This window comes from Alligator mississippiensis, chromosome 4 (genome assembly GCF_030867095.1).
Source record: "Alligator mississippiensis isolate rAllMis1 chromosome 4, rAllMis1, whole genome shotgun sequence".
Taxonomy (NCBI): Eukaryota; Metazoa; Chordata; order Crocodylia; family Alligatoridae; genus Alligator; species Alligator mississippiensis.
In genome coordinates this window covers 127,303,752-127,330,491 of record NC_081827.1, presented here as the reverse complement: position 1 = coordinate 127,330,491, position 26,740 = coordinate 127,303,752, and the positions used below count along the sequence as shown (strand labels likewise).

General features: G+C 45.8%; 1 protein-coding gene across 7 annotated transcripts in view; it reads right to left on the bottom strand.

Annotated features, from left to right (window-relative positions):
• Positions 1-26,740, bottom strand: part of ABCC9 (ATP binding cassette subfamily C member 9) — a 130,581-nt gene that overhangs the window by 92,022 nt on the left and 11,819 nt on the right. For all 7 annotated transcript variants that reach the window (XM_059726592.1, XM_059726591.1, XM_059726590.1 and 4 more), the window contains 5 exons: positions 23,681-23,822; positions 23,281-23,402; positions 22,380-22,546; positions 19,823-20,065; positions 7,166-7,363 (listed from right to left, as the gene is read on the bottom strand). In XM_059726592.1, the coding sequence (XP_059582575.1) occupies positions 7,166-7,363; positions 19,823-20,065; positions 22,380-22,546; positions 23,281-23,402; positions 23,681-23,822 (872 nt within the window). The remainder of the gene's footprint in view (positions 1-7,165; positions 7,364-19,822; positions 20,066-22,379; positions 22,547-23,280; positions 23,403-23,680; positions 23,823-26,740) is intronic.

Here is a 26,740-nt window from a genome sequence, read left to right as displayed (position 1 = left end):
GGTGTGCAATACCTGGCTCACTGAACAAATGTATCAGACATTGACAACTTTAGGTTGCCCATTAGATTCTGCAACTTTAGATTATTTTTTCTTTTAAAAATACCTGCGTGCACAGATCAGTGTGTGTTTCAAAAAAGTGCTCAAACCATATCTTTACCCATATTTTTTTTCAAGTCTCTAGCAACACAATTTCAGTTTGAGAACAGATATCAAAACTTATGCAGTGTGCTGGATGTGAAACACTGAGTTTTGAATTCCAATGGCAATGGAAAAGTCTGGAATAACAACAGTTAGCAAAGAAACTATAATTAAATTATTACATTATATTATACATATAATACATTAAATTATATTAATGTATACAAATTACATTATATTTTTCTTCTGATCCCATTAAGCAAATCATGTTGTTCATACATGTTGTACCAAAGGTTCTCAAGACACATGTTCTCTGATTATCCATATCACAGTAACAACACAGGAAAATTAAGTGCCAGCTTCCTCATAATGTCCCACCAATGTACTTCAGCCATCTCCTAAAGACCTAAAGGAACCCTGTTAAGGGGCAAAGGAGCAGTTCACTCACTCAGCTTATTATGGCATTACTTTCTCTGCTAAGTTCTGACTGCACTTCCTGGGATGCAGATCATACCTAGTAGAAAACGGAGCCCTTGTGAAAATAGACCATGGGGCAGCTGACAGATGACAATAATTATTACCTTTGGAAGGTTATTGATATGTTATTTGTATTACATACATTATCTTAAATCCTGCTATGGGATAAGCAAATAAAGTCTATTCATACAGTATGGCTATTAAGAGTTGGAGAAACAAATGAATGAAATAAGAGTATGCTGATCCTTTACTACAACTGAGAGTTGAATCCATCAAGAGGGGGAAAGGACTTTTGCTTAATACATTTTATTTTTTTTGTATTTTCTCCTCTTAACACTTCTCTGTGTTGCTCAATTTAGGCCAAAGCAGGAAGTGAATGTATCAAAATACTGTGAAGAAAACTGTTCTTATGGAATTTCCAATCCAGCTGGAAGCAGGATGTACTGGAATCCTTACAAAAAGCCTGTTCTCAGGAAAGCTGTTGCTTGATTTCTAGATGAGAAAGGTTTGGAAGACTATGAAACCAAGCCACATCTCTAGACCCTCTGAGATTCTTTCATCATAAGTGACTACACTACTGTGCTTTGCCATCAGATTGTGGGGGAGAACTACTCTGCTCCTCTTGTACTGACTTGAATGCAGTGCCTTCATCTGGACCCCAACTTGACTCACTCCTTCAGCATAGACAGTCTCTGAACCAAGCAGAGGATGATCTTGTGGTTATGGCACTGGACTGAGACCCAAGAGAGGTGGCTTTATTTCCCAGCTCTGCTATGGACTTCATGTAAAGTATTGAGCAAGGCTTTTAAATGGCCAGACTTTCAAAAATATTTAGGTACCTAAGTATGCAGAAAAGGCACCTCATGTCACTTTCTAAATGGCCTAAGCAAGTTAAGCACCAGAGTCCTATTGATTTCAATGGGAGTTAGGTGCTTAATCTCTTGAAACCTTTTGAAAATCTCATAAGGCACATCCCAAGTGCACATGTAGCTTGTGGCACCACAAATCCATCTGCAGCACTGCAAACTGCACATGCTGAACATGCATGCTTTTGCCACACTGCTAATTATCAGTGCAATAGGCGGCGGCGGAGGGGGGGGGAGGGGAGCGGGGGGGGGGGGGGGGCGTTGATACCAGGGGATTTTGTTGTCAAAAAAACTGTACCAGAAAAAATCAGGGAAGTGCATGTGGCAGCAGCGTGCACTGCCTGAAACCAGAGCTTGGCCAACCAGAACCAAACTCCAGCTGCTGGCCAGGCTGTGCACCCAGATCACTGTTGCTGCAACCCCAAGACACCTCCAAGACCCCAAGTAAGGCAGCTGGGGCAGCCCAAGTGCTGGTCCCAGCTCCTCTATCCCACCCGGGATAACCTGCTGTGTACCACAGCAGGCATACAGGGGCATTCCCCAGGGATAGCTAGCAGCAGCACAAATATGTGCTACTGCTATTTGTCCCTGAGAAAACACACATTCCTGCTCAGGGGGATGCACCCATGGGGTGCATCCACACATGCAAGCACGTGCACTTGCAGCAGCTCATATAGAAGCATTGCAAATTTGAGCTGGGGCTTTTTGCCTCAATGCTCATGCCCAGACATGCACTTTGTTGTGGAGCAAATTGTGCCACTCAGGGAAAAATAATCCTTCCTGGCTCCTCCCAGATTTACAGCCAGGGAGAGCTAGAGCCTAAGGCCCGCACCTATGCCAGCCCCGGCAGTATAAAAACCTGTCCTGTGCTGGCCCCAGCAGTATAAAAACCTGCCCTAGCCAGCAGCTGAAGGCTACGCGCACTCAGGAGCTTCTGAGGCTGGCGTCACCTGTATCGGAGACCTCCTGGGCTACGATAGGCAGGAGTGGGTGGACCCCGCTGTGCTGGCCCAGCGCATAGGTCTACCCATGACACGTGCAACCTGCCATCTGGTCCGGGAGGTGAAATCTGCCCTACCTCCTGACACCCTTTCCTTTGTTGACCAGGCCCTGCATAGCAGCGGTTCCCACCCCCTCCTCCCCAATGTCCTCCAGCCCACCGGAGTTTGTCATGGGGCCGGCGCCTCGCCCGACTTCACGGCGCTCCCCGCTTCATCGCCTGAGCTGGCTGGAGGACACCAGACTGCTCTTCCACCAGCCATCACCACCACCTCAACACGCTCATGCACCACACTGTCCATCATGCTGCCCTTGCATCCTACCCAGACACCAAGTGGCAGGATCTGCTTGGTGAGGGCATAGCTAGTGCACCCCAGTGGCTGAGTCTGTACTTCACCCTCATCCCACGAGCCACTGGGGACCTCAGCTGGCAGCTCCTCCATGGAACCGTTGCCATGGGCGTGTATGTGGTGAGCTTCACAGACACCCCAGGCTCCTGCCCCTTCTGTGGGCAGAGGGAGACCCTGGGGCACATGACCCTCGAGTGCGCCATGCTGCAGCCCCTCCATCTCCACCTCCAGAACCTCCTCTTGAGATTCTGGTTGAATTTCACCTTTTTGGTTTTGGTCACCCCATCCATGGCCCCACCAAGTCCGAGTACCTTCTGGTCAACCTCCTCCTGGCCCTGGCCAAGTGGGCCCTATACTTGACCAGAAAGGAGGCTCTGGCCAGGAATGTGCCCAGAGACTGCGGGGTTGCTTTCCTTTCACTTGTCCATGCACATTTCTAGGCAGAGCACCAGTGGGTGGTGTCCACTGGCTCCTTGGATGCCTTTGAGGACCAGTGGGTGCAGCCTGGGGGACTCTGCTTGGTGTCCCCCTCAGGCACATTTATTTTCACGTTTTGACCCTTTGACCCACATGACACTCCTATCCTGTTTTTCTCATTAGTTGTCCTAAGTATTTTGTTGTAGCATTTACACATTAGCCCCCATACAATAGGGGCTGCTAGTTAGCTGGGTGGGCCTTAGGGCCCATGGTATTTGAATGTTACAAATAGAGAGGAGCTTCTGAGGCTGGTGTCACCCATATCGGAAACCTCCTGAGCAACGATAGGCAGGAGTGGGTCGACCCTGCTGCGTGGGTCTACCCATGATACATGCAACCTGCCATCTGGTCCAGGAGGTGAAATCTGCCCTACCTCCTGATCCCTTTGGATTCCTTTGAGGACTGGTGGTGTGGCCCGGCTGCCTCTGTAGCCTCCGGAGGCTGGAGATGAGCAAGAGAATGAGCAGGAGGGTGGAGATAGCAGAGGAAGTCTCCAGCTCATCTCCAGGGGCTTGTCTCTAGCCTCCTACTCATTCCCCTGCTCATCTCCAGCCTCCTGTTTTCTCTCCTACTTGTCTCCAGCCCCCTGCTCCTTCTTCTGCTTGTCTCCAGCCTTGGGAGGAATGAACTGGGGGTGGGGGGAATGAACGTGGGCCTGGAGGAATGAGTGGGGGTGGGAGAAATGAACAGGGGGCTGTGGGAATGAATAGGGGGTGGGGGGAATGAGTGGGGGTGAAAAGAACGAATGGGGGTGGGGGGGAATGTGTGGCAGAATGCCCTCTTTGTCTCTCCCCAAACTCTGCCATGAGGTAGATGCCTAATCTGACAATTTGGTTACCATGGTCACTGCAGAGGGCAGACACCCCTGGTCCCTTCAGCTTCAGGTAACCCTGAGTTGTAACCTGAGCTGGATACATTCCAGAGGGTGGGGGAAACCTGCTCCCTGTGCCTATGTGACTGGCCTCACACACCTGGGTGGGGGCTTAAACTCCATATTGTTCTAAGCAATGTTATCATGGCTGGGAGGAGGCTAGAGAGCCTGCCAGTCTACCCGACAACCAGTGATGCATTTCAAATTGGTTAGCTGGCAGTCAACAGCTGCTGGCCTTCATTGGATCAGGTAAATGAGGTCATAAGGTCTATATAAGTTAAGGACTGCCCAACAGCTGGGGCAGCAGCTATGATGAGAACTCTCAGAGAAGCTGGATCATCTGAAACACGCTCTCTCTCTTGAAAATCATGTTCAATGAACTGCTTGCCTCTAGAGGAAATCTCCACCTGCCTCTGGATGATACTTGTGAGTAAGATACTTGAGATCCAACTAGATATATAGCTTGCAGTAACTCAGATGTGTGATCAAACCACACCAGTTTACTCTAAGGTATTTCTCTGATATTGCTCTACCCTGTACTCTATTCCAAACCTACTCCTTGTAACCAATAAAGTTCTCCTCTGTAACTAGCATGGGACACTTAATGCAAGAGGGTCTCGATTATGCCTTGGGGTCCCCTTGATTCAAGTGACTAAAGGAGAACACTCTTGGTGCTTCAGACTGAGGGAAGCACCCCACATTCTTGCAGTGGGTCAAGTACCCCTCAAGGACTACTAGGCCTGTGTTTCCCAGGGGGCACAGGGCCGAGATTAATCCAGACCCGCGCTGCAAATCTGCAGCATGGGGAAAGTTCTTTTGTTCCCACATGTGCCTCTTGCAGCATCAAAAAGGGGTTTGAGACGCTGCAAGAGGCATGTGCGCATTCGTCTGGATGTGCCCCATGGGGTGCTTAACTGAATCTTTTGGTGTTTGTATCTTTGAAAAACAAGCTTGGAATGTTTCTGTGCCTCACTTACCCACATGTACAATGGATATTATAATATTTTCCTACTCCAAAGTTGGTTGTGTGGATAAAATCATTAATAAGAGTGAGATTCTCAGACATGAGTGTAATAGGACCATATAAGAAAGAGAGTAATTAAAAGTGATAGAGAATTTGAGACAGAAAACAAAATTGGCAAGTGAAATCAAAAGTAAATTTATCAAGATACATTACTTAAAAGTTAATTTGTTTTGAAAGATGTCCAAAAGAAACAATGACTTGTCACCGAGCCAATCTGATTTCTCTTGAAGTAGTTTCAAATTTTCCCTTTATTGTAAGCACCCCTTAAATTTATAGCTTTAAAAGGTGTTTACCTCAGCTGGTATTAATTAAAATTCTGAAGAAAACTGAAACCTTGAAAAGAGCACAAATTATAAAAACAAAGGCAGAGACCTGGCTTTCCCAAATGTCATAACTAAAAGTAAATGTTTCCAAACAGAAACACCTCATTTTGTGATTGTGCAATAAAACAAGTTCTGAAGGAAGAAAATGTACTTTGACTTTTGACTCAGGGCTCTAATCCAATGTATTAGGGTTCAAATATGACAAAGCTTTATATAATAAGCTGCACAATTAAAAGCGTATCAGTTGTCACAGTGGTTACATGACAGGCTGTTGCAAAATCCAAAGTGTTAGTCAAAAGCCACAAGCATCATATTTATCCTGCCAAGGAGAAGATATTTGAGATTAAGGGGTGCTATAGTTCAATGGGAGAATATTATTCCATAAATCAACTATCTGCCCATCATGATTCAAAATACTAATTACACACCCTTATCACAAATCAGCTGTAGGACAATTTGTGCCTTCTGTCTCTTCTCTTTTCAGTTCTACCCCTGATTTCCAGGGTTGCCACAGCAAAAATAGCCATGGCCCAAATTTCAGCTGCTGCTTTTCTGCAGCTGCACATGCCCCTGCACATAGGGTTGGTATGGAGCAAATTGTCCTGGGTGGGTAGGGGAGGCTGGGGCCAGCACCTGTGCTGGTCCCAGCAGCTTTACCTGGAGTCCTGGGGGCATTCCAGGGCAGCAGCAGTGCTGATCCAGCCACTCAGTTTCTGGCCAGCAGCCAGAGTGTGGCTCTGGCTGACCAGGCTCCATTTGTGGTGGCACATGCTGCTGCCATGTGTACCATGCCACTTTTTGAAGCAGTTTTTTGGGGGTGGGGTTTGTCACTGAGATCTACCAGTGCCAAATCTGTAGCACAGCAAATGAGTGCACGTGCACCGCATGTAGTTTTAGGTGCCACAAACTGCATGTACATGCTCGTCTGGACACACCCTTAGTGGATAAAATAGAATACCCTATACTTTCATGAAGTCTTGCAGCTAAGGATTTTATTGTATAAAGTAGCTGTCTCTCAGTTACTTGTTGGGGACTAGGGTGGGGTGGGGTGGGGTGGGGTGGGCACTAAGGTACACAGTTGACAGCCTGGAGGTTGCAAGTTGGAAGCCAACGCAGAAGTGTTTACAGTGCAGCTGAAGCTTCCAACAAATTTGTGAATTCTACTAAGTACTTTGCCACAAGGACATGAAGAAGGAAGTTACTTGCCTGGGCACATCGTTCCATTATATAACTGCCATCTGTGGAAAAGTGTTGTTACTATTTAATCAGAGTAATAAATATAATAATCTTTCAGCAGACAGGAACTAAATATTACTTTGAAATGGAAGGTGGATTCCAAAAGGCTCAAGCATTTATTTAATATGACCCCATAATGTTAACATTTGAGAAAAATCCACAGAATCCACACCACAGAAATATGACCAAAGGAAATCTTGCACTGTGTTTATACTGGGCCAAAACAGGGAGTTTCAGTTTTCAAGAATGGTAATCTGTAATCTCCTGTAATCCCTCAATACACTTGAAATAATTTAAAAATTGAATGGTGTTGATGACCCAGTCACACAGAGCTGGAAATGCAGAAAGCTGATACAGAACCTGGGCTGATACCAAACAAAATGTCATGATCACTATCAACTTACCTTTTCTATTGTGGTTGTATTGTCTTGGCTTGTATTCTGGAAGCCTTGAACAATGCCAGAAATGCAGAGTGGTCCAGCAAAACCCAACAGATCAGCCAAGTAACGGAATGTGCTACTGAGAAGGATTGGTCGTCCAAAAGCCCTGTACATTGCTAACCATATAGAAGGATTCCTATTCGGCTGGTTTGCCACCTTTTTCTGAAAATCAAAGGAATGGGAATTAATGCATCCAGAATTAATTTCTCATTGGCAGGCTATAGCAACTACTGTTCCATCACTTTCATATTTTGTTGAATGCCCAAGAGCTTCATGGGGTGGTTTTTATTAGCTGACATAGACAAACAAGACATACAAGTTAACAAAAATCATCTTCACCGCAATGAATTCAACTACACCCCAAAACCACTGCTCTTGCTTTTTGTAGATTCTCATCTCAATGCTATTATGAGTTCAGAAACAGTTTATGCAACTATAGACTATTTACAAACAGGTGTTGATCACTGTCACTTGTACAGCTCATAAACAACTTGATCTAACTTGATCTGACAAACCCTGACATCTTTACTTTCTCAAGTAGTCCCACTGGGTCTCACTGAAACTGTCTTTGTGAGTTGTTCTGAGTTGCTCTTTGTTGCTCTTTCTTCTGTAGATCAGGTAGGATTCCTTCCCTGGAATTTCTGAACCAAGAGTTCTAGATTTTTGAATTTATTTTTGTCTCAGACCAGCACAGCTACCAAATACATCCCTGAAACATGCTAGATGCCAAATTTTAACTGATTATGCATTTTAAACTTCATTGCAGAACAACAAGAAAGAATTTTTTGTGTGGGATTAATACATATGACATTTTTAAAGGCATTTAGGTACCTTAAGACACAGAGAGGTACCTAGTGTGATTTTAAGAAAGTATCTGTGCCCTTAAATCTTATTAAAGCCAATGAGATCAAGTTACAAAATCCTAGATCCTCAAAGGTACTCCTAATAAATCCTATTAAAATCATGTTACCCACATGAAACATGTTTCTTCAGGAAGTGCTATATGTTCGCATGCTCTAATGTTCACTCTGGCCATAATTCAAATAAAATGAGTGGGGACTTTTGAAGATCTGGGTCTGGGAATGTATGGCCTTCTCTCTGCATTCTTAGATGTCAAAATATCTCTAAAAATCTGACTCCAGGAGGATTGAAGGAAAGATTTGTAAGATCAGCTGCCTGAGACTGAAACTTCGACCCTCAACAGAGTGCAGTGAGAGGCCTAGATATTCCCTGAATTACATTTAAGGGTTCAAAACACATCTTTGTGGTGCACAAGTCTTGGTCTGGACCCCTGTCTTGGAGCTATCATCCTATCTTAGAGATGCAATCCACATTGTAAAGGCCTTAGAGAACCACTCCTTGATTTTAATCAAGATGATCAGGAAAGAATAGAAATACTACTACTTTATATTCTGGACATTAAATTAATTGTTAACTTGTGCTATTTTTCCTATTATTTACTTGTACTGTATCAGTAGCCACTTCCAATATTCCTACAGAATTCATAACAATGTCATTGCAGCTGAAAATTCATTCATTTTTCAGCAAGTTCTATCCCTGCATAATGTCAAATTAACATCCCCAAGAAAAATGCTGCATTGTTTCCCTTTTCTTTGTCCAGTCTAAACATTTTAAAGTGAATTAAAAGACAAAGAACACCCTTCTTGTATTTATTTCTTCCTCTGCTTTGTTCCTCTACTTTTGAAATCTGGAACTTATCCAAGATAAAGCAGATATTATTCATGCCTTCAATTTGCTTTCAAAACAATACAGAAGGTCATAATTTACAGGATTATGGAAAGGTACTAAACTGGGTCAACAGAGAGCTCTGGAAGGTTGTACTAGTACTATGGTCTCTGCTGATAAATAGTATTCTGTTTACTCAGGATTTTTTTTTTAATTTGAACTTTTATCTTAGAGACTTCCTGACAAAACAAAATGGAGTGAAGTCCTAGATTTTTTCTGTAATCCCTTCCCAATGAGTGTCCCTACTTAGTTACCAACTTTGATTAACAGATACTTAATCCTTAAATACCAGATTAAATAAGAAGCTCTACATGAATCTTCTGTAGGTAGAAATCGTTACGATGACCATGATTATGATTTCATGAAGTTTACAAGAATGTACTATGCCTTTCACAGAACATTCACAGATTCATAGATTGTAAGGCCAGAAGGGACCTCAGATGATCATCGGGTCCAGCCCCCTGCACCAAGCAGGAAAAATAACTCAGGGTCAGGTAAGACCTAGCAAGGTGACTGCCTAGTCTCCTCTTGAAGATTTCCAGGGTAGGTGATTGCACCACCCCTGCAGGGAGCTTATTCCACAGTCTGGACACCCTGACTGTGAAGAAGTTTTTCCTAAAGTTGAGCCTGAATCGATCTTCCAGGAGTTTGTGGCCATTACTCCTGGCTTTCCCCTTGTGTGCCCTGGTGAACAGTTACTCACCGAGCCCTTGGTGTATTCCCCTAGTGTAGCAGTAAGCTGCTACCAGGTCCCCTCTCAGCCTTCTTTTCCTCAGGCTGAACAGTCCCAGATCCCTCAGCCTTTCCTCATATGACTTGCCTTTAAAGACTCTGATCATATGGGTGGCTCTTCTTTGAACTCTCTCAAGCTTGTCCACATCCTTGTTAAAGTGCGGTGCCCAGAACTGGATGCAGTACTCCAGCTGCGGTCTCACCAGTACTGAATAGAGTGGAAGAATCACCTCCTTGGTTTTGCTGGTGATGCATCAATTGATGCATGCCAGAGTATTATTTGCCCTACTGGCTACAACATCGCACTGCCAGCTCATATTCATACTGGGTCTATTATTACCGCCAGGTCCCTTTCATTCGTGGTGCTAGTCAGTTTGGTGCTGACAAGCCTGTAGGTGTGTTGAGGGTTGCTCATCCCAAGGTGGAGCACTTGACATTTCTCAACATGTACAAAGACATCTACCCTGTACAAAAGAGTATATATTTAGACCCACATTCTTAATGAGCTTCATGGAACTGGCTTTCTGGGTTCATGAGGAGACTTACTGAAATCTGGGGAACTTTCAAGAGCCTAGTGAAGCAAAGGGAGTTCTGATCAGCAAGGATGACACTTGGGCAATTCTGCTATAGCACTTCCTGAGTGAACAAATGACCTAGGGCAGTGGTTCTCTACCGTTTTAAACTCAAGGCACCCTTTGGTTGATGCAAGGCCCCCTCCATAACTTTTGTGAATTGAGCAGCACCTCACTGCAAAAACTAATGCATTTGTTTTAGTGTTTACCTCCTTGCAGAGGGACTAGTTAGTAGGGTGGCAGAGAACAGCCAGACAGGGACAAGCCTGAGCCTGTGCTTATCTCCTCACACTTCACTGTACCCTTCAAAGGATCTGGCAACACCTAGGTTGAAAATCACTAAGCTAAGGTAACAAGTGACTGGGGAAGAGGTACTGAAGACAAGAAAGGAGTTACAGTAATAGAAGAAAGTTATTTGGTATACATGGCACACCTTGGGAAATGGTTTAGAAACTGAATTGGTAATACAGACGGCAAAAGTTGGTTCATGAGCTGCATGCATCTTCAGGCAATTGAAAAATAAAAAACAGAAAAAAATGAAAAAGTAGTAGTTAAAACCTTTTTCTCTCTCTAATATCTTGGGGATTTCTTTTCTACAACACTGGCTATTATTTATTCAAAGAAATCATTTAACAACACATTATTATTTGGGCTGGAGTGCTCCAAGCAAATCAAGACTGTTGGGCATGTGTCCTACAGTCTTAGCCATATCAAGATTTTGCTTTTTTAAATTTTTAAATAAATTTGCATGGAGAACACATTCATAAAATTGAAATCAGTTTGAGGCAAACTCATGAACACAAAAGGAACTACATATATGAAATAAATTAACCACTGAGAGATCAGGCCTAACTCTAATCCTTACCTGGATGAAACGTTTAATTGTAGAAACAGGTGAGAATTTTGCCTCACTAAAAATTTGATCAATGGCTTTAGAAGCTGGCCCATTCATCTCAAGGTGAACTGGAAAGCATTTAAGGTGAAGTTCTGAGAGCTGATTCACTATTGTGTCACTCCAGTTCTACAATGGTATAATTCTGTTAATTCCAGTGTAAAACCGGAGTACTGTGATGGTGAATCAGGGCTCACAGGTCAATAATCCTGTTATGATTGTGATATGTGTTCTGAAGTCAGACGTTTTCAGGAAATGGACATTAAAATGTAGCCTGAGTCATTGCTTTGGTTTTGCCATTCAAAAGAGTAACGCAGCTGGTTTTAATCGGTGTCTTGAACAAAGAGAATAGCAGTAATGCTTCATGTGATCTAACTCAAATGCACTTCATATGGAACATTTTTAGCCTCACGGTCAATGTCTTTCATCAAGGTGTGATAAAAAGCCTCATAAATGAACAGCTTTTTTCTTTCTGCACTGATATGGAATGCAGTCAAGATCCTAACCAGTCAGGGTCAGCCTAATTTAATCCATTAGATCTTGAGGGCTTTTTTCACTGGCTGGGAAAGATTAATAGCCAATTTCACCCACTAAAATATACAAAAGTAGCATAAACAACTACATAGCATCTCTTCTAGATCACAAGCTTGAAGACTTTTCCTAGTTTTACTGCTGTTTTCTAGCAAGTCTCTAGAAATAGGCTTGCTGTTTCTCAACAGCGAGACTAAAATATTTCTTCAGTGGGAGAGAAGCACCAGTAAACTCCATTGCCACTTACTTTGGCCTGGACAACATCACTTGGGTTTACTATAACATTATCCATCAAATATCAGCTTTTTTTAAGGCACAGAAGCACTGGTTAAAGACTGCCTCAGAATATTAATGTGATAGTGTTAGATATAGACTTTAAGCAATTCTGGAAGTCAATAAGAAGAAAAGCTTTGTGCAATAAGTGATATTTAAAATTAGGTGTGTGTAACTTTGTACATACCTCTACAAATTCTTGCTTCGTGTATAAAACCCTGTGTATTTAGGTACTTGTGATTGTATGCGCTCAGAACCTAAGACATTGAACAGAAAACCGAGCACCCAAATACCTTATTTGTGCATACTAATCAAGTAAATTCACACATAAATCAGCCAGATACAAATATATGCTCAGTTCTGCATGTCTAACATTAAAAATCTGGCACAAAGGGCCATATCCCCAAGGTTTATAGGTGACTAAAAGAGAGAGGCAGTGAAATATCTTTAAGGATCTGGGGCTAGAGAACAAATTTCTCTACTGTTGTAACTAGACACAGCTCTGCTAATTCAATACAATTTTGCATATATAAAATCATGAGAGTAGCTGTCTGTATAGCTCATGATAGGTAAAATCATGAACGATGCATGCCCCCAGTGACTGGGGGGGCACAGCAGCGGCAGGTACGCGGCGGTGGTGGCGGAAGCGCAGCAGCAGAAAGCAGGGGAGCTCCCACAGACACCGCCGGTGCTGTTGGCGCTGTCGGCGGTGGGGTGGCAAGCAGTGACCACCTGCAGGTGCCGCCGACAATGTTTTTGTAGGGGATGCACCACCACGCTCAGGGGGTGCACATGCATCCACATGCACCCCCTACACGTTGCCCCTGGGTAAAATACAGTTTGCAAATTGTTAAGGAAAAGCAGCGTCAAATACCATTTTACTTAAATACAAGACAAGGTTTTTTATCCCAATCAGCCTGAGGGAAAAAGCCATCAATCTCATAATCACGTACAAGAACACATAATTAAATATACTATTTATTATTTAACTGCTGCCAAAAGCAGCATGTGCTCAGTAATGGAAACCAACTATGAAGTTGACTAAATACAGCCAACATTGAGTATGACTATAAAACACATAGCCCATATTGGGCAAACATGCTGATAAGAACCATTTCCTTTTTTTGGCCCTTAAAAAATGTGTGGGTGTTCATTGATTCATAGATTGTTAGGGGCTAGAAGGGATCTTGCAGATCATTGGGTCCAGCCTCCCTGCTCTAGGCAGAAAGACAACTGGGGTTAGGTGACCCCAGTGAGGTGACTGTCTAGTCTCCTCTTGAAAACATCCAGGGTAGGTGACTCCACCACCTTTGGAGGGAGTTTTTTCCACAGTCTGGACACCCTGACTATGAAGGAGTTTTTCCTGGTATTACGCCTAAAGCAGCCTTCCAGGAGTTTGTATCCATTGGTCCTGGTCTTCCCCAAGGGTTGTAGCATAAACTAAACTAATGTAGCTAATGTTAACATAGAGTGTAACAGTAGTGCAATGTAACCATGTTAGTCTTGTACTGTAAGCAACTTGAAAACTCCATTTTGTACCCTTCTTCTTGACATAAGTGAATAAACTCTGCATAGCTTTTATGTATGAGTGTGTGTAAAAGTGTGAATGGTGAGAAAATGGTACAGAGATGGGAGAAGAAGATTTAACTGTTTATGTAAGCAACAATGCACCAAATGTAAGTTACCAGTCAGTAAACTATTTAATGAATGGCTGAAAAATCCCTTTTAGGCCAAGGGCACAAAGAAGAAAACGAGGAGAAAGAATGCACCCACTCTGCCACATGGACAGCAAAAACACTCCAAGGCTAAGATAAGCTGAAGACAAAAGAAGAACAACCACAAAAACAGAAGCTGGGTATGGAAAAACCCCAAAGCACTGAAACGAAGGATGCCAATCCCTATAAAAGAACACTTTGAAAATGCCAAGTTGGGTGAGTCTCTTTCTCTACTGCTGTTTAATCAGAGCACAGATGCATCTGTTCACACCTCTCCAGCTATTATCTTCAAATCTGCTATCTTCAAATCATCTTCATCTACTCAATAAGCCCGGGTTGGCCACCTTGGGCTGATATTGAGCAACTATTGCTGGTAACTATATCTGGTGTATGTGTGGATGAAATGGTTGTTTTTTGTATGTGTATGCCTGTGTATAATGACGTGTATGATGATTTGTGTGTTTGTATGAATGGTGTGCCCGAGCCTCTATGTCTAACTCATGTGATCAATAAACGCAGCACCTTGTCTTATCCCCCTTTATAAGGTCTCGTTTGTGATTTAGGCAGTTGGCAATTTGAGTAACAGGATGCCCTAGTGAACAGTTGTTCACCGAGATCCTGATGCACTCCTCTGATATAGCGGTAAGCCACTATCAAGTCCCCTCTCAACCTTCTCTTCTTTAGGCTAAAGAGGCCCAGGTCCCTCAGCCTTTCCTCCTTCCTATATCTTGCCTTGCAAATCACTGATAATACAGGTGGCTCTTTTCTGGACCCTCTCAAGTTTTTCCACGTCCCTATTGAAGTGCAGTACCCAGAACTGGACATAGTACTCCAAATGCAGTCTCGCCAGTGCTGAGTACAGCAGGAGTATCATTTCCTTAGTTTTACACAAGATGCATCAGTTAATGCGTGCCAGCGTGTTATTTGCCCTGCCGACCACTGCCTCGTGTTGATGGCTCATATTCATGCGATGGTCAATCATTACCCCCAGGGCCCTTTCAGACATGGTGCAAGTCAAGCTGTCACCACCGAGCCTGTATGGATGTTGAGGGTTGTTTGCCCCCAGATGGAGCACCTTACACTTGGAAGCGTTAAACTTCATCTGGTTCTAGTCTGCCCAACTCTTGAGCCTATCCAGGTCCGCCCATATCTGCAACCTATCTTCTGACGTGACCACACTGCCCCATAACTTGGTGTCATCTGCAAACTTGGCCAGCAAGCTTTTCACTCCCACATCCAAATCATTGATAAAGATGCTGAAAAGCACCGGACCAAGCACGGATCCCCGAGGGACACTACTGGCCACTTTGTGCCAGCATGACATAGATCCGTTCATGAGAACTCTCTGGGTCATACCCTGTAGCACAGGGGTGGGCAAAATATGGCCCATGGGTCAGATGTGGCCTGCGAGGCCATTCTATCCAGCCTGAGGGGCCCCTAAAAAATTTAGAAAATTAATATTTATCTGTCTTTGGTTCCTGTCGAAAATGACAGGAACCAGGGGCATCAGGACCCAGGGGAAGCCTGGCCGGCTCCCACAACAGCAGGGCCTGCCTGGCCCCCGCCCCCCCCCCCCCCCCCCCAGCCTGAAGCCCCACCAGGGGCTTCTGGCCTGGGACCATGTGGCTGCACTGGTGCCGGAAGCTCAGGTAAGTGGGGTGGGGAAGGCAGGGGAGGACCCTGGGCAGGGAAGGAGTGCAGAGAAAAGTGGCCTGGGGAAAAGCCGAGCACAGAGAAAAGTGGCCCCTCCCCCGCCCTGTGGCCAGCACTCCCTGCTGCAGCCACTCACAGCCCACACGGGGCTGTTCTGAGCAGGCACAGGCAGCCCCGTGCAGGCTGCGAGTGGCTGCAGCACAGGGCGCAGAGCATGGGGCGGGGAAGGGGCCACTTTCCCCACCCTGCACTCAGCACCAGCTTGTAACCCACCTCTGCTGCCAGCCTGGGTCCTGCACCAGCTCCAGGCTCGCCCATTGGGGCTGCATGCACCAGCAGCAGCTGCAAGCCCTCTGCTTGCCATTCCAGGCAGTGTTTGCTGCTGCTGCCCGCCCGGAGCTCGCACGCCGGGCAGCCCAGAGGCAGCAGTGGCAAACACTGCCCGGTGTGGCAAGCAAGGGGGCTGCAGCTGCTGCCACCATGTGCAGCCCCGATAGGCGAGCCCAGAGCCAGTGGGAGTCGGTTACAAGCTGGTGCTGAGCACAGGGGGAGGGGGGGAAGTGGCCCCTCACCCGCCCTGTGCCTGGCACCCCAGGCTGCAAGCAGCTGCAGCAGGGAGCGCTGGCCACGGGGCAGGGGAGGGGCTACTTTTTCCCAGGCCCAGCACCAGCTTGTTCCCTGCCGGCAATCAGGGGGTCAGGGCTGCATGCTGCCCCCCGCCTGTACTGCAGGGATGGGGTGCACTGGGAGTGAGCGGGAGCACAGGGCCCGCATGGGTGTCCCAGGGCCAGCGCCGGCGGGGCTCAGAGCAGGGCAGCAGGAGTACAGTCGGGTGAGCCAGGCTCTATGAAGCCAGGTGAGCTCCCCGCCTCTCTGCTGGTTCAGCCCAGCCTGGCTCCATAGATCCCTGTCAGCCTGCACCCTGCTCTGGGCCCCACCAGTGCTGGCCCTGAGACATTGGTTCCAAGACATTGGGACACTGGTCCCAAGATGGTGACCAGGGGGCGGGGCACCTGTGAAGAGGCAGGACACCTGTCAAGGGGCGGGGCTACCCATGCAGCCCTCAACAGCTTGCCACAACTGGGTAAGTGTCCCTCCATCCGAAATAACTGCCCACCCCTGCTGTTAATTTCCCACCCACTGAACTGTCAAGCAGCCGACAAAGATAGTTTAGTTTTCCCACAAAGATATCATGGGATACTCGATCAAAAGCCCTTTGGAAGTTTAGGTATATAACATCTACCTCGTCTCCCATGTCCAGGTGGCAAGAGACCTGTTCATAGAAGGAGATGATATTGGTAAGACAAGACCTACCTGCAACAAAGCCATGCTGGCTGTCATTCAGAACCTTACCTTCTGCAAGCTTACTGCACATAGATTCTTTAATGATCTTTACCAGAATTTTCCCTGGGATGGAAGTTAGGCTGACTGTCCTATAGTTGCCTGGGTCCTCCCTCTTCTCCTTCTTGAAGATGGGCATAATGTTGGCCCTCTTCCAATCCTCAGGGATTTCCCCTGTGCACCACAAATTCTGAAACAGCTTTGCCAGGGGTTCCGCAATGACCTCACCCAGCTCTCTCAGCACGCTCAGATGAAGTCCATCCAGTCCTGCTGACTTCTAAATATCTAGCTTTTCTAGTTGGTCTTGCAACCACTTAGCATTCACAAGTGATGGGGGTGCGGTCTTGCCCGGGCTCTGGGCAGCTGCAGCAGCAGGCTGGCTACAAACAGCTGTGCCAGGGTCATCACCTCCATGCTGGGAGCAGGGGAGAGACCAGGGTTGTGCTGCTTCAGGCCCCACCCCCACCGCCCGCTCCAAGGTGCACCTGCTTGTGCGGGTGCAGTGCTGGTGCAAGCCCTGCTTGGAGCAGCCCAGGCTCCAGCAGCTACCCAGAGCTGAGGTAACTGCCAGCAGCCATACAGCCCAGGCTGGGGGGCAGGGGCTTTGGGTTGGGGGCAAGGGGCAGTAGGGCTAGAGGGAAGGGGCAGCAGGGCTGGGGGCCAGGGGTTTTGGGCGGGGGCAAGGGGCACAAGCAGGGCATCCTGACATGTACCCTTTGCCCTCATTTTGTTTTTCTGCCATGCTGGCACTCCGGCACCTTCCGAGGTAGGCATTATGGTGTTTTTTGGCACTCCAGCCAAAAACCGTTGCCTACCCCTGAACTATGGTATATTAAAATAAATAAGATCTTGTGCCCATTAAGTTTTCATTTCAACTGATCCAGAAAAATATCTTTACTTTTAATTGGTTTACTTCCATTTACAAGGCAGAACACTGGTCTTTTGCTGCTATCCAAATTTTTACTCCAAACTCTTATCCCACATGCAATTTGTGTGTGATCGATTTACACGCAGTTTGTCTGGGCCAATTTTTTTCCAGAGAAAGCTCTAAATTTGTGCATTCTCTTGTTTGTGCACGTATGTGCATTTATGCATACAAAATGGGTAGAGGCTGTTCTACCTACACACACAGCAATGCCTGTTTTAGGGCTGAATAGAGCAGATTTTGAAAAAAGGCATATAATTTTGCCCAAACAATTCCCCCTCCCCTGCCAAGATGCCTTATTTCATTGTTTCATGATAACCTGGAAATCTATAGGAATAAAAACCAACATACTACTCTGGGGGCCTAATGGAAATTATGCAATACAAAAGTGGTGGTTATACCCCTTCCTAATCATATCACCAGCTGGCAGGAACCAGGTAGAGAGTTCACGTAATGATCTTGAGTGACAAACTGGACACATCCTACACCAGATGCCTTAATGAGCAGTGGACTGTTCTACTGTGCATTAGCACGTTGCAGCAAAAACTGTGCTAATGCATTAATGCACAGTAAACTTGGTCTACTACATGTCACAAAAAAGTTTGCCTTTGCTACTGTGCATTAGCACAGTCACTGCGCCTTTATCTAGTACCTCATATTAGAGATACTAAACTTAATATGCAAAGGCACATTAATGAACATGCAGATGCACCCACTGAGTAACAGACTGGGGTCAACTCATACAAAGTCTGGGTATCTAGTAATGTACACAGAGTTGAACACATTTTGCTTCTTTTTTGAATCAGCAATACCGTATTTTTGCGCATATACCCCGCCCACGGGTATAACCTGCAATCCCCCCGTGTATAACCCGCGGAAAATTGTGTTTTCGAAAAATAATCCACGCATACCCCACACCCGTGTATTCCCCGCACCCCCTTGTATTCTCCGCACCCCCGAGCGAGGACTCCAAGCCAAGTGGTGCCTCCCTGCTGAGCCCCGGAGGTGCCACTGGGTGTCCACTACATGCCCCAGCAGGTGGCGGCGGTGCCCCTGGGAGAGAAGGAGACAGAGGGCGAGGCCCTGTATACATGGGGAGGCAGCACAGCCCGACCCACTCCGGCCTCCGCAGTGGCAGCGGCACAGCCCGGCCTGCCCGGGCCCAGCAGGGAGCCGGAGCATCTCACCCCGGCCCCCATGGCAGCGGCAGCGGTGGCACAGCCCGGCCTGCCCGGGCCCAGCAGAGAGGCAGCGCAGCCCACCCCAGCCCCCACGGTGGCAGTGGTGCAGCCCAGCCTGCCTGGGACCAGTGGGGAGGCGGCGCAGCCTGCCCTGGCCCCGACCTCCGTGGCGGTGGTGGCGGCACAGCCCGGCCCCCGCAGTGGTGGCAGCACATCCCAGTCTGCCCAGGCCCAGCCGGGAGGCGGTGAAGCCAGCCCCGGCCCTGGCCCCAGCCCTGGCCCCGGCCCCAGCCCCCGCGGTGGTGGCGGCACACCCCAGCCTGCCAGGGCCCTGCAGGGAGGCAGCGCAGCCCACCCTGGCCCCAGCCCCCGCGGAAAAAAAGTCTGTGGATAGCCCGCACCCCCATATAGCCCCCACACATCCATTTTTTTTGTAAAATCGCGTATACCCTGCGGGATATATGTGTGATAATACGGTAATTCTCTCTGGCAGAGAATGTTGTTCTCGGCAAAGACTGTGTTACCAACCCCTCCCCTTGGCTCTCCTATCTAAATGGAAAAGCCAGAATCTTGCCCAGAGATTTTAAAATCAGTTCTTATAACATACATATACTATTACAAACCAAGAATACACCCAATTGTGCCCACATGGAAAGGAACAGCAACTGCTTCATATTGTACACATGACCAGAGTTTGGGAAAAGAAGTAAAGAAGTATGATTTCTAGCTAAAACTCTGCAGAGCATGCCTTCTAATTTAAGACAGTGTCATGAGCACTTATGATTTAAAAAAAGCTTTGATTTTTAAAATGAAATCTAGCAAGTGGTTATTCTATTATGGCTTCCGTTGCCAGTGTTTTCAATTTGGAAACTATCCCATGCTGTAAATTCACTTGAAAATAAACAGTAAGTTTTGGATTAAACATTTCAGGCTAAGTTTCACCTTGGAACAAATTCTTCTAAGTTATTAATTCCAAAAAATGGGGTTTCATATTTGAATGGAAAAATACGTTAACTCTACCAGTTTAAGGCCAAACACTGACATGGGTGTCGTTGGTTACCTTTTGCTCTTCATACGCTTCTTTCAAACAAACGTAGTTAGTAAGAGCTCGCATTGCTATTGGCAGCTTCCCAATTGCCTTCAAGTCAATTGGTTTCTTGTGAGCAGATATAATAAGTGTATTCATCCACCAGTAAGTCGCTTTTGAGAGAAGATTGACAAATGGCTGAAGAAATCTCACACCCAGATCTTGTAGGTCTTCAGGTGGCTTTACTTTCTGAGGGTTCATGGAAAATACATATCTCTGGGGAGAGGGATTAAAAAAAACCATAACGTATGTTTAATAATTATCTCATTTAACAGCAGTTTTAGGTGTTCAAGGGTCTGTCCACACTAACTGCTTGCCAAGCCCAGAGTACTATTGAGAAGTACACCTTGCCTACCCACTCCTGCTCCATGTGGGCTAACTCCTGGAAATTGGGCAAAGTAGTCCTAATTATGTAGTCCTTAGAGGGATCCTAATTATGCTCCATTAAGCATGGCTCAGGCAGTAAACATAAGAGCAGCATTGAGTGTGCACTCAAAGCCATGCTAAAGAGAGAACACTGCCTCCTTTCTTGGATTATCCAGACATTGGGTGGGAGCAAGTGGGAAAGGTATGCTTTTCAGTGGTGCTCCTAAGCTTGACACAGAAGCAATGTAGACAAGTCTTACATTTGGATTGAGATGCTTAGATATAGCTTTTCAAAAATGTTGCCTTGAAGGTAGGTCCAGTGCAAAGGATTTATATACATGGATTATGGATGGTCAAATTTCATACTGGTGGCAAAGTCAAGAGTTGCTACAACTGAAGGGCCAAATCAGGACTGGAGTTCTATTGTGCTGGGCACTATACATATATACAGGACCAGATCCTATTCCACCCATAAAGAACCCAATTGTGCTCACTTTTGTAACACATGCTTGTCTTAGCTTTAAGACAAAGTTACAAAAAACAGTGAGCAAGAGGGGCAACTGTCCACTTTGTGTAATAACTTTCTTTTCAGGGACTCAAGCAGGATGGGAAAGAATCACACTTAAGTGTCCAAATTTACTCAGGCACCCTATAGGTGGACTAAGACCTAGCCCACTAATTCTTGCTTGGTCACAATCTATTATGCAATTAATCCTAAAACAGTACCTCTAAAGCCTCTATACTATACTACACCAAAATGCAAAGGTCACATATACTATAGAAAGGCTATTTAAAGATATATTTGAGAAACTATGGGCGTGTGTGCATGACATTTTAAAGCAGGCTAAATGCTTCTGCACTGCTTTAATGGTGTCGGTGTTTGCATGCCTTGGCAGAGTATTGCATCTTAAATGACTTGGGGCACAGCAAACTAAAACTCCTTCAAGGAATTCTAGTTTGCTGCCCCTACAGTCACAGAGTGAAGAACTGGGCTCCATGCAGAGCTCAGGGGCTTTGCAGGAAGCCCTGCAGGCAGCCTGGCAGCAGCCCGGGAAAGCAGGCTCCGTCCAAGAAAAGTGGAGAGCCTGATCCTCCCCCTTCCCTTGCCCCAGAGCCTGCCTGCCTGCCTAAGCTGTGTCAGGGCCTGGTGCTTCCCTCCGTGGCTGCGGTGCCCCCCAGGACCACCCGAGCTGCGTGCCTATATGTGGGTGCTGCTGAGGGGTGGGGGGGGGTGCCACTGCCATGGAGGGAAGCACCCCCACAACCCAGGGACTGCTCCACCCACTGGCAGCTTGCCCTCCCCTCCCTGCCAGAGGGGCAGGTAAGTCAGCGGTATTTTTTGAAAAGCATTCTTTGCAAAGCGTTCTGAGTTACAATGTTACTCCAGACCAAACAGAAGTTTACTGTTGGTTCCAGTGGGGAGGGGAATCTATGGGGCAGGGGCCTGCAGCCAGGTTCCCATAGCAACAGCCAGGGCTCTGCCAGTGATGATCACTGTTTTCAGAATGGGAGGGGAGAAAGCAGCAGAGGGAGCTTGTTCTTGGGGCTCCCAGTTGGGTGCTGAAGGGTGGGGTGGGTGAATTGGAGCCCCCTCACCTCAAGGGGGCTCCAATATACCTGCCTTACCCTCTAGAGGGGGCTGAAAACCCCTGAGACTGAGCTCCCTCTGTTCCCCCCCACCTCCCATTCTGAAAACAGCAACAGGCTGGGAGCTCCACAGACACAAGTTACAGAAGACACTACATTTTGAAACATCTTTATCTGATACCACATGCAATGAGGGGTCAGATTTTCACACGATCAGCCATTTTTGAAGCTGTCTGCAGTTGCACACTTGTGTTTGGTCACGGCTATAGACTGCTTCCTGTGGCCAGATCGGGTGAAAATTGTCACTTCTGTCTGCACCCCTAGTGATGATGGATGAGGGGGAGATTTCTTTAGCATGCTAAGCCTGCTCCAATAAATATACCTTATTTTAATTGTGATCATGTGATTGCCCTCACTGACTTTAGTGGAAATACTTCCATGATTAAATATAAACATGTACTTAAGTGCTTTGCTGTACTGGTGCCAAAATTTGTGTCACTGTAGTTTAACACTTATCCCCATTCTTACTCCAAGATATGGCTTTATGTCTTCTCAAATCCTAATAAAAAACACATACCCTAACTCTAATGACATTGATCTCCACAGCCATCAGCAACCCATAAAGAATGACCATAATTCCAGTGATACAGAAGCGCAACTGAGAGAATGTCACACCTTCTTGACAGTATCTGACCAGCTTGATGGTTTTGGCGACAAAGGCCATAACCCAGTAAAGAAAGAGAGCTGTGAAGCAAACAAGAAAAGAAACATCATTTTAAAACAATGTGTTTTAACTTCACCAATGCTGCAGCTCTATACTATTCAGAGTGGGATTATTTTATGGGTATTGCATCTATGTTATTGTAGTTGTCATGTCATGGAGCACAAACTGGTAAACTGTGAGGTAGGAAACAGTGACATTACTCAAAATGGATGATCTAGAGAAGGGAGAGATTTGCACTGTGCTCCATTTCACAGAGACATTTTTTTCTTTCTTTGGGTCCTATCTTGTAATCATACCCTGGACAAAGGCCAGCTACAGTCAATGAGGCTCTACATGGACACAAAGGTCCCTCTAAATGAGTCTGATATCAGGCTTTTATTATTTTCTTATGGGTAAAATAAAACTTATTTTCACTGAAAAATAGATGGTGGCTTTTAAGCTATGGAAACCAAACGAGTACAAATTGTCAGCTGTATATGTTGAATCTATTTTTGAAAATGTGTCTACAAAATTAAAACGATAACCTGCCTCTCAGGAATTGCCAGTTTTTCATTTTAATCCACTTAGACAAGTGTGCAAGTGTTGCATTATAGGGAGAAAAGAAATAGGAGTGTAAACCATAATAATTTCTAAAGCAGAATTTTTTCCCAGGCTTTTTATGAATTTTACAGACCTCCCCAAACTTATTTTGAAAAAAGAATCTTGAATAATCTGATGACTTTTGAAAACAACAACAGTACCATGAACTACTTACCTAGCAGTAATTTTGGAAAGTTAGATGTTTCGATATTATGGTAGTAGACTATAGATGTTGTGGCAGCCACAAATCCAATTATAGCTGGTAGGAAGAGATGCAGGTGTCGAGATTTCATTTGTCTTAAAAAGAAACGTGAAATGCAGTATAAATGCAACTGGGCTTTATGGGATTTTTTTTCCATGTTTAGAGGTTTTATAAATTGGTAGCTATAAATTTAGGGCAGGTGTAGTACCTCAAGAAGGAGATAATAAAGTGCTAAATAAAACTGCTTCATCTTGACCCCTTTAAAACTTTAGAAAGGCTGTGAAGGAGATCCCTAGCCATTTATGCCTTATAAACAGCTTTCTTGCACTGTTCATGCAATTAGCTAGACTCCATACCAGACACAGCCACTTACGCATCTGAAACTATGCCCTCTGCTATCTCACAGACATGCACGAACAGGAGGGTGAATGTCAAAATCCACCGGAGGTTGTGTCCAGGGAAATGCAGCCATGTGTTGTGATGTATCTGGACTTTGGAGCTTTGACTTCCCCAGCCTGTAAAACAAAATTTAAAAAAAGAGAGAAAAGATCATGCAGCTAGTTAGCACTCTGGCTCCTTCTCCTCAGCTCCAATAATCAATAGGTCACGCCCACTGCTATCTAATATCTGGGCAACAAACTTTCCAAAAGCGAAGCCAAAGAAAAGAAGATTTATAGCATGACTTTTTTGCAGTCAAGATCCTTGGAACTGCGTCAACTGAAAAGTCCAGCATGTATAAAAAAGTGAAATAACTTCTGCAGAAGCTGCTGCCAATTCTGTACTGCTTCTGTAGCAGCGTTTGAAGCATGGAGCTGTGTGTGTTAGAACAAAAGATGCACAAAATGTGAATTGAATCTGAACCAAAACTTATCTGTGGCAGTCCCTTTTCAAACAAAGGAGCAGTGTCATTAAATTATATTTGATTTTATCACAAAGAAGATGGAAGAGTAACAGTGGAAGCCCCATGACAGACCACTTTTCCAGGCTAATCCATAATTAATAGGGCTGTGCAAAGCTTTGGTCACTGATTCGATTCAGCAGACATTTGGCCCTATTTGGTGGCCAAATCTCCAAATCTGAATCGAATCAAGAGACCCTTTAATCTCTCCAGATCAAACTGAAACCCTCTGAATCAATTCGGAGAGATTTGGAAAGATTCAGCAATTTGGCCATAGACACAACTTTAAATGTTTTTTCTACATACCTCAAGGTACCAAGCAGCTCATGAATGCTGCGATGGTGGGGCAGATGGAGTCCCACAGGAGTGGGGTGGTAGGGAAGAGTGCTCAGCAGCAGGCCTAGAAGTGTACCAGAAGCACTTCCGGTCCACTTCCGGGTCCACTGGGGAGCGCATGGGGGAGAGGGCCCATGTCCCCCTGGGTCAGCGACTGGTGCCTCCTGGGTCTGGGGGAGCACCCGGGGTCCCCCCTGTGGCTGATCGTTGAGCCAGGAGGCACTGGGGGGGAGGGTCCCCCGTGTGCTCAGCAGTGGACCTGGAAGTGGACCAGAAGTACTTCCACTCCACTTCCGGGTTCATCACTGAGCATGCGGGGGGGGGGGGGGGGGGGGGGGGGGGGGGCACGCTCCTGTGGGATGCTCCATTTGTCCCATCATTGCAGCATTCACAAGCTGTGCCTGGTATTTTGAGGTATGTAGAAAAAACATTTAAAGCTGTGTCTATGGCCGAATTGCTGATTCTTTGAATCAGCTTCAAATCTTCAGATTCGTATTTGGCTGAATCAAATCGGGGACAGTGATCCGAATCAACTAATCGAATTACTGTCCCTGATTTGGGCCAAATCTGAATCGAAGAGGGCCCGTTTCGCACACCCCTAATAAGCAAGTCAAGCATTTGCCATCACAGTGCAGAGAGAAGGTGAGATGTACCCAGTGAAGCCACTGAATTCTTCCTAAGTCCCTTCTCAATAAGCTTCGTTACTTCATATCTCCTTGCTGAATCAACAGTAAAATAAGTGGAAACACTGATGAGCTAGGGCCTTTCCTTGAAATATTTTATGAGTTTCCTCAAAAGGCCATAAGACATTTCCTAGAATACTAAACTGACTGGGAGTCAGAAATTCTAAAAAATATTTAACTCCTCCCAGTGGTTAAAGAACTGAAAAATTGGCTTGTTCCATCACATTTAAAGCTCTGATATGCTTTAAAATATGATAGGATGCTGAGACAGGTACATCCCATGCCTCAAGCAAGCATAAATAAGCTGATTATCAAAATCTGCGTAAGGCTACACAATGGGGCAAAGTCTGGAAGGTATGAAGCATGTTCAATAGGGCTGTGCAAAGCTTTGGTCGCTGATTCAATTCAGCAAAGATTCGGCCTGATTTGATTTTCCGAATCCGAATCGAATCAAGAGACCCTTTAATCTCACCAAATCAAATCAGAACCCTCCAAATCAATTTGGAGACATTTGGAAAGATTCAACGATTCATACATACACACAGCTTTAAATGTTTTTTTCATATACCTCAAGGCACCAGGCAGCTTGTGAATGCTGAGATGCTGGGGTGGATGGAGCGCCCCATGGGAGCACAGGGGGCAGTCCCCAGTGCACTCGGCAGTGGACCTGGAAATGGACCAAAAGCACTTCCAGGTCCACCAGGGAGTACACGGGGGACACCCTCCCACCCCCTGGCTCGGCAATTGGTGCCTTCTGGGTCTGGGGGAACACCCGGGATCCTGCTATGGCTGATTGCCAAGCCGAGCAAGCACAGAAGAGGGGTCCCCCATGTACTCGGTGACAGACCCAGAAATGGGCTGGAAGTACTTCTGGTCCACTTCCAGGTTCACCACTAAGCATGCAGGGGTCCCCCCCGCACTCCTGTGTGACACTCCATCCACCTCACCATTGCAGCATTCACGACCCACACCTGGAACCTTGAAGTATGTAGAAAAACATTTAAAGCGGAGTGTATGGCCAAATCGCTGATTCTCCGAAACATCATCAAATCTTCAGATTTGGATTTGGCCGAATCAAATCAGGACAGTGATCCAAATCAACGAATTGAATCACTGTCCCCGATTCGGGCCAAATCCGAATCTAGTACGGCCCATTTTGCACACCCCTAACGTTCAACTCTAATTAAAGGCACAGAATGAAACCTCCTCAGCAATGTTTTGTACAATACCATATACATTTGCTTATAAGCTAATCTGTGTAAATATCTACACATACTAACACAGACAAATATTGGCAATTTACCTTTCTAATAAGTGAATGCACTTTTCTCAAAAAGCCTTAGACCCAAATGCCTCCTACATAAATATTTCTAAAATAATCTCCTTGGTTTTGTTCAACCATAGCTTGACTTTAGGACCATGTCTTCCCTACCTTCAATAAAAAATGGCTCAGAAATGTTCAGACTATTTTTTTTTCCCATCAGAAAATGCCAAAGGGATGAAATGGGAACTGTCT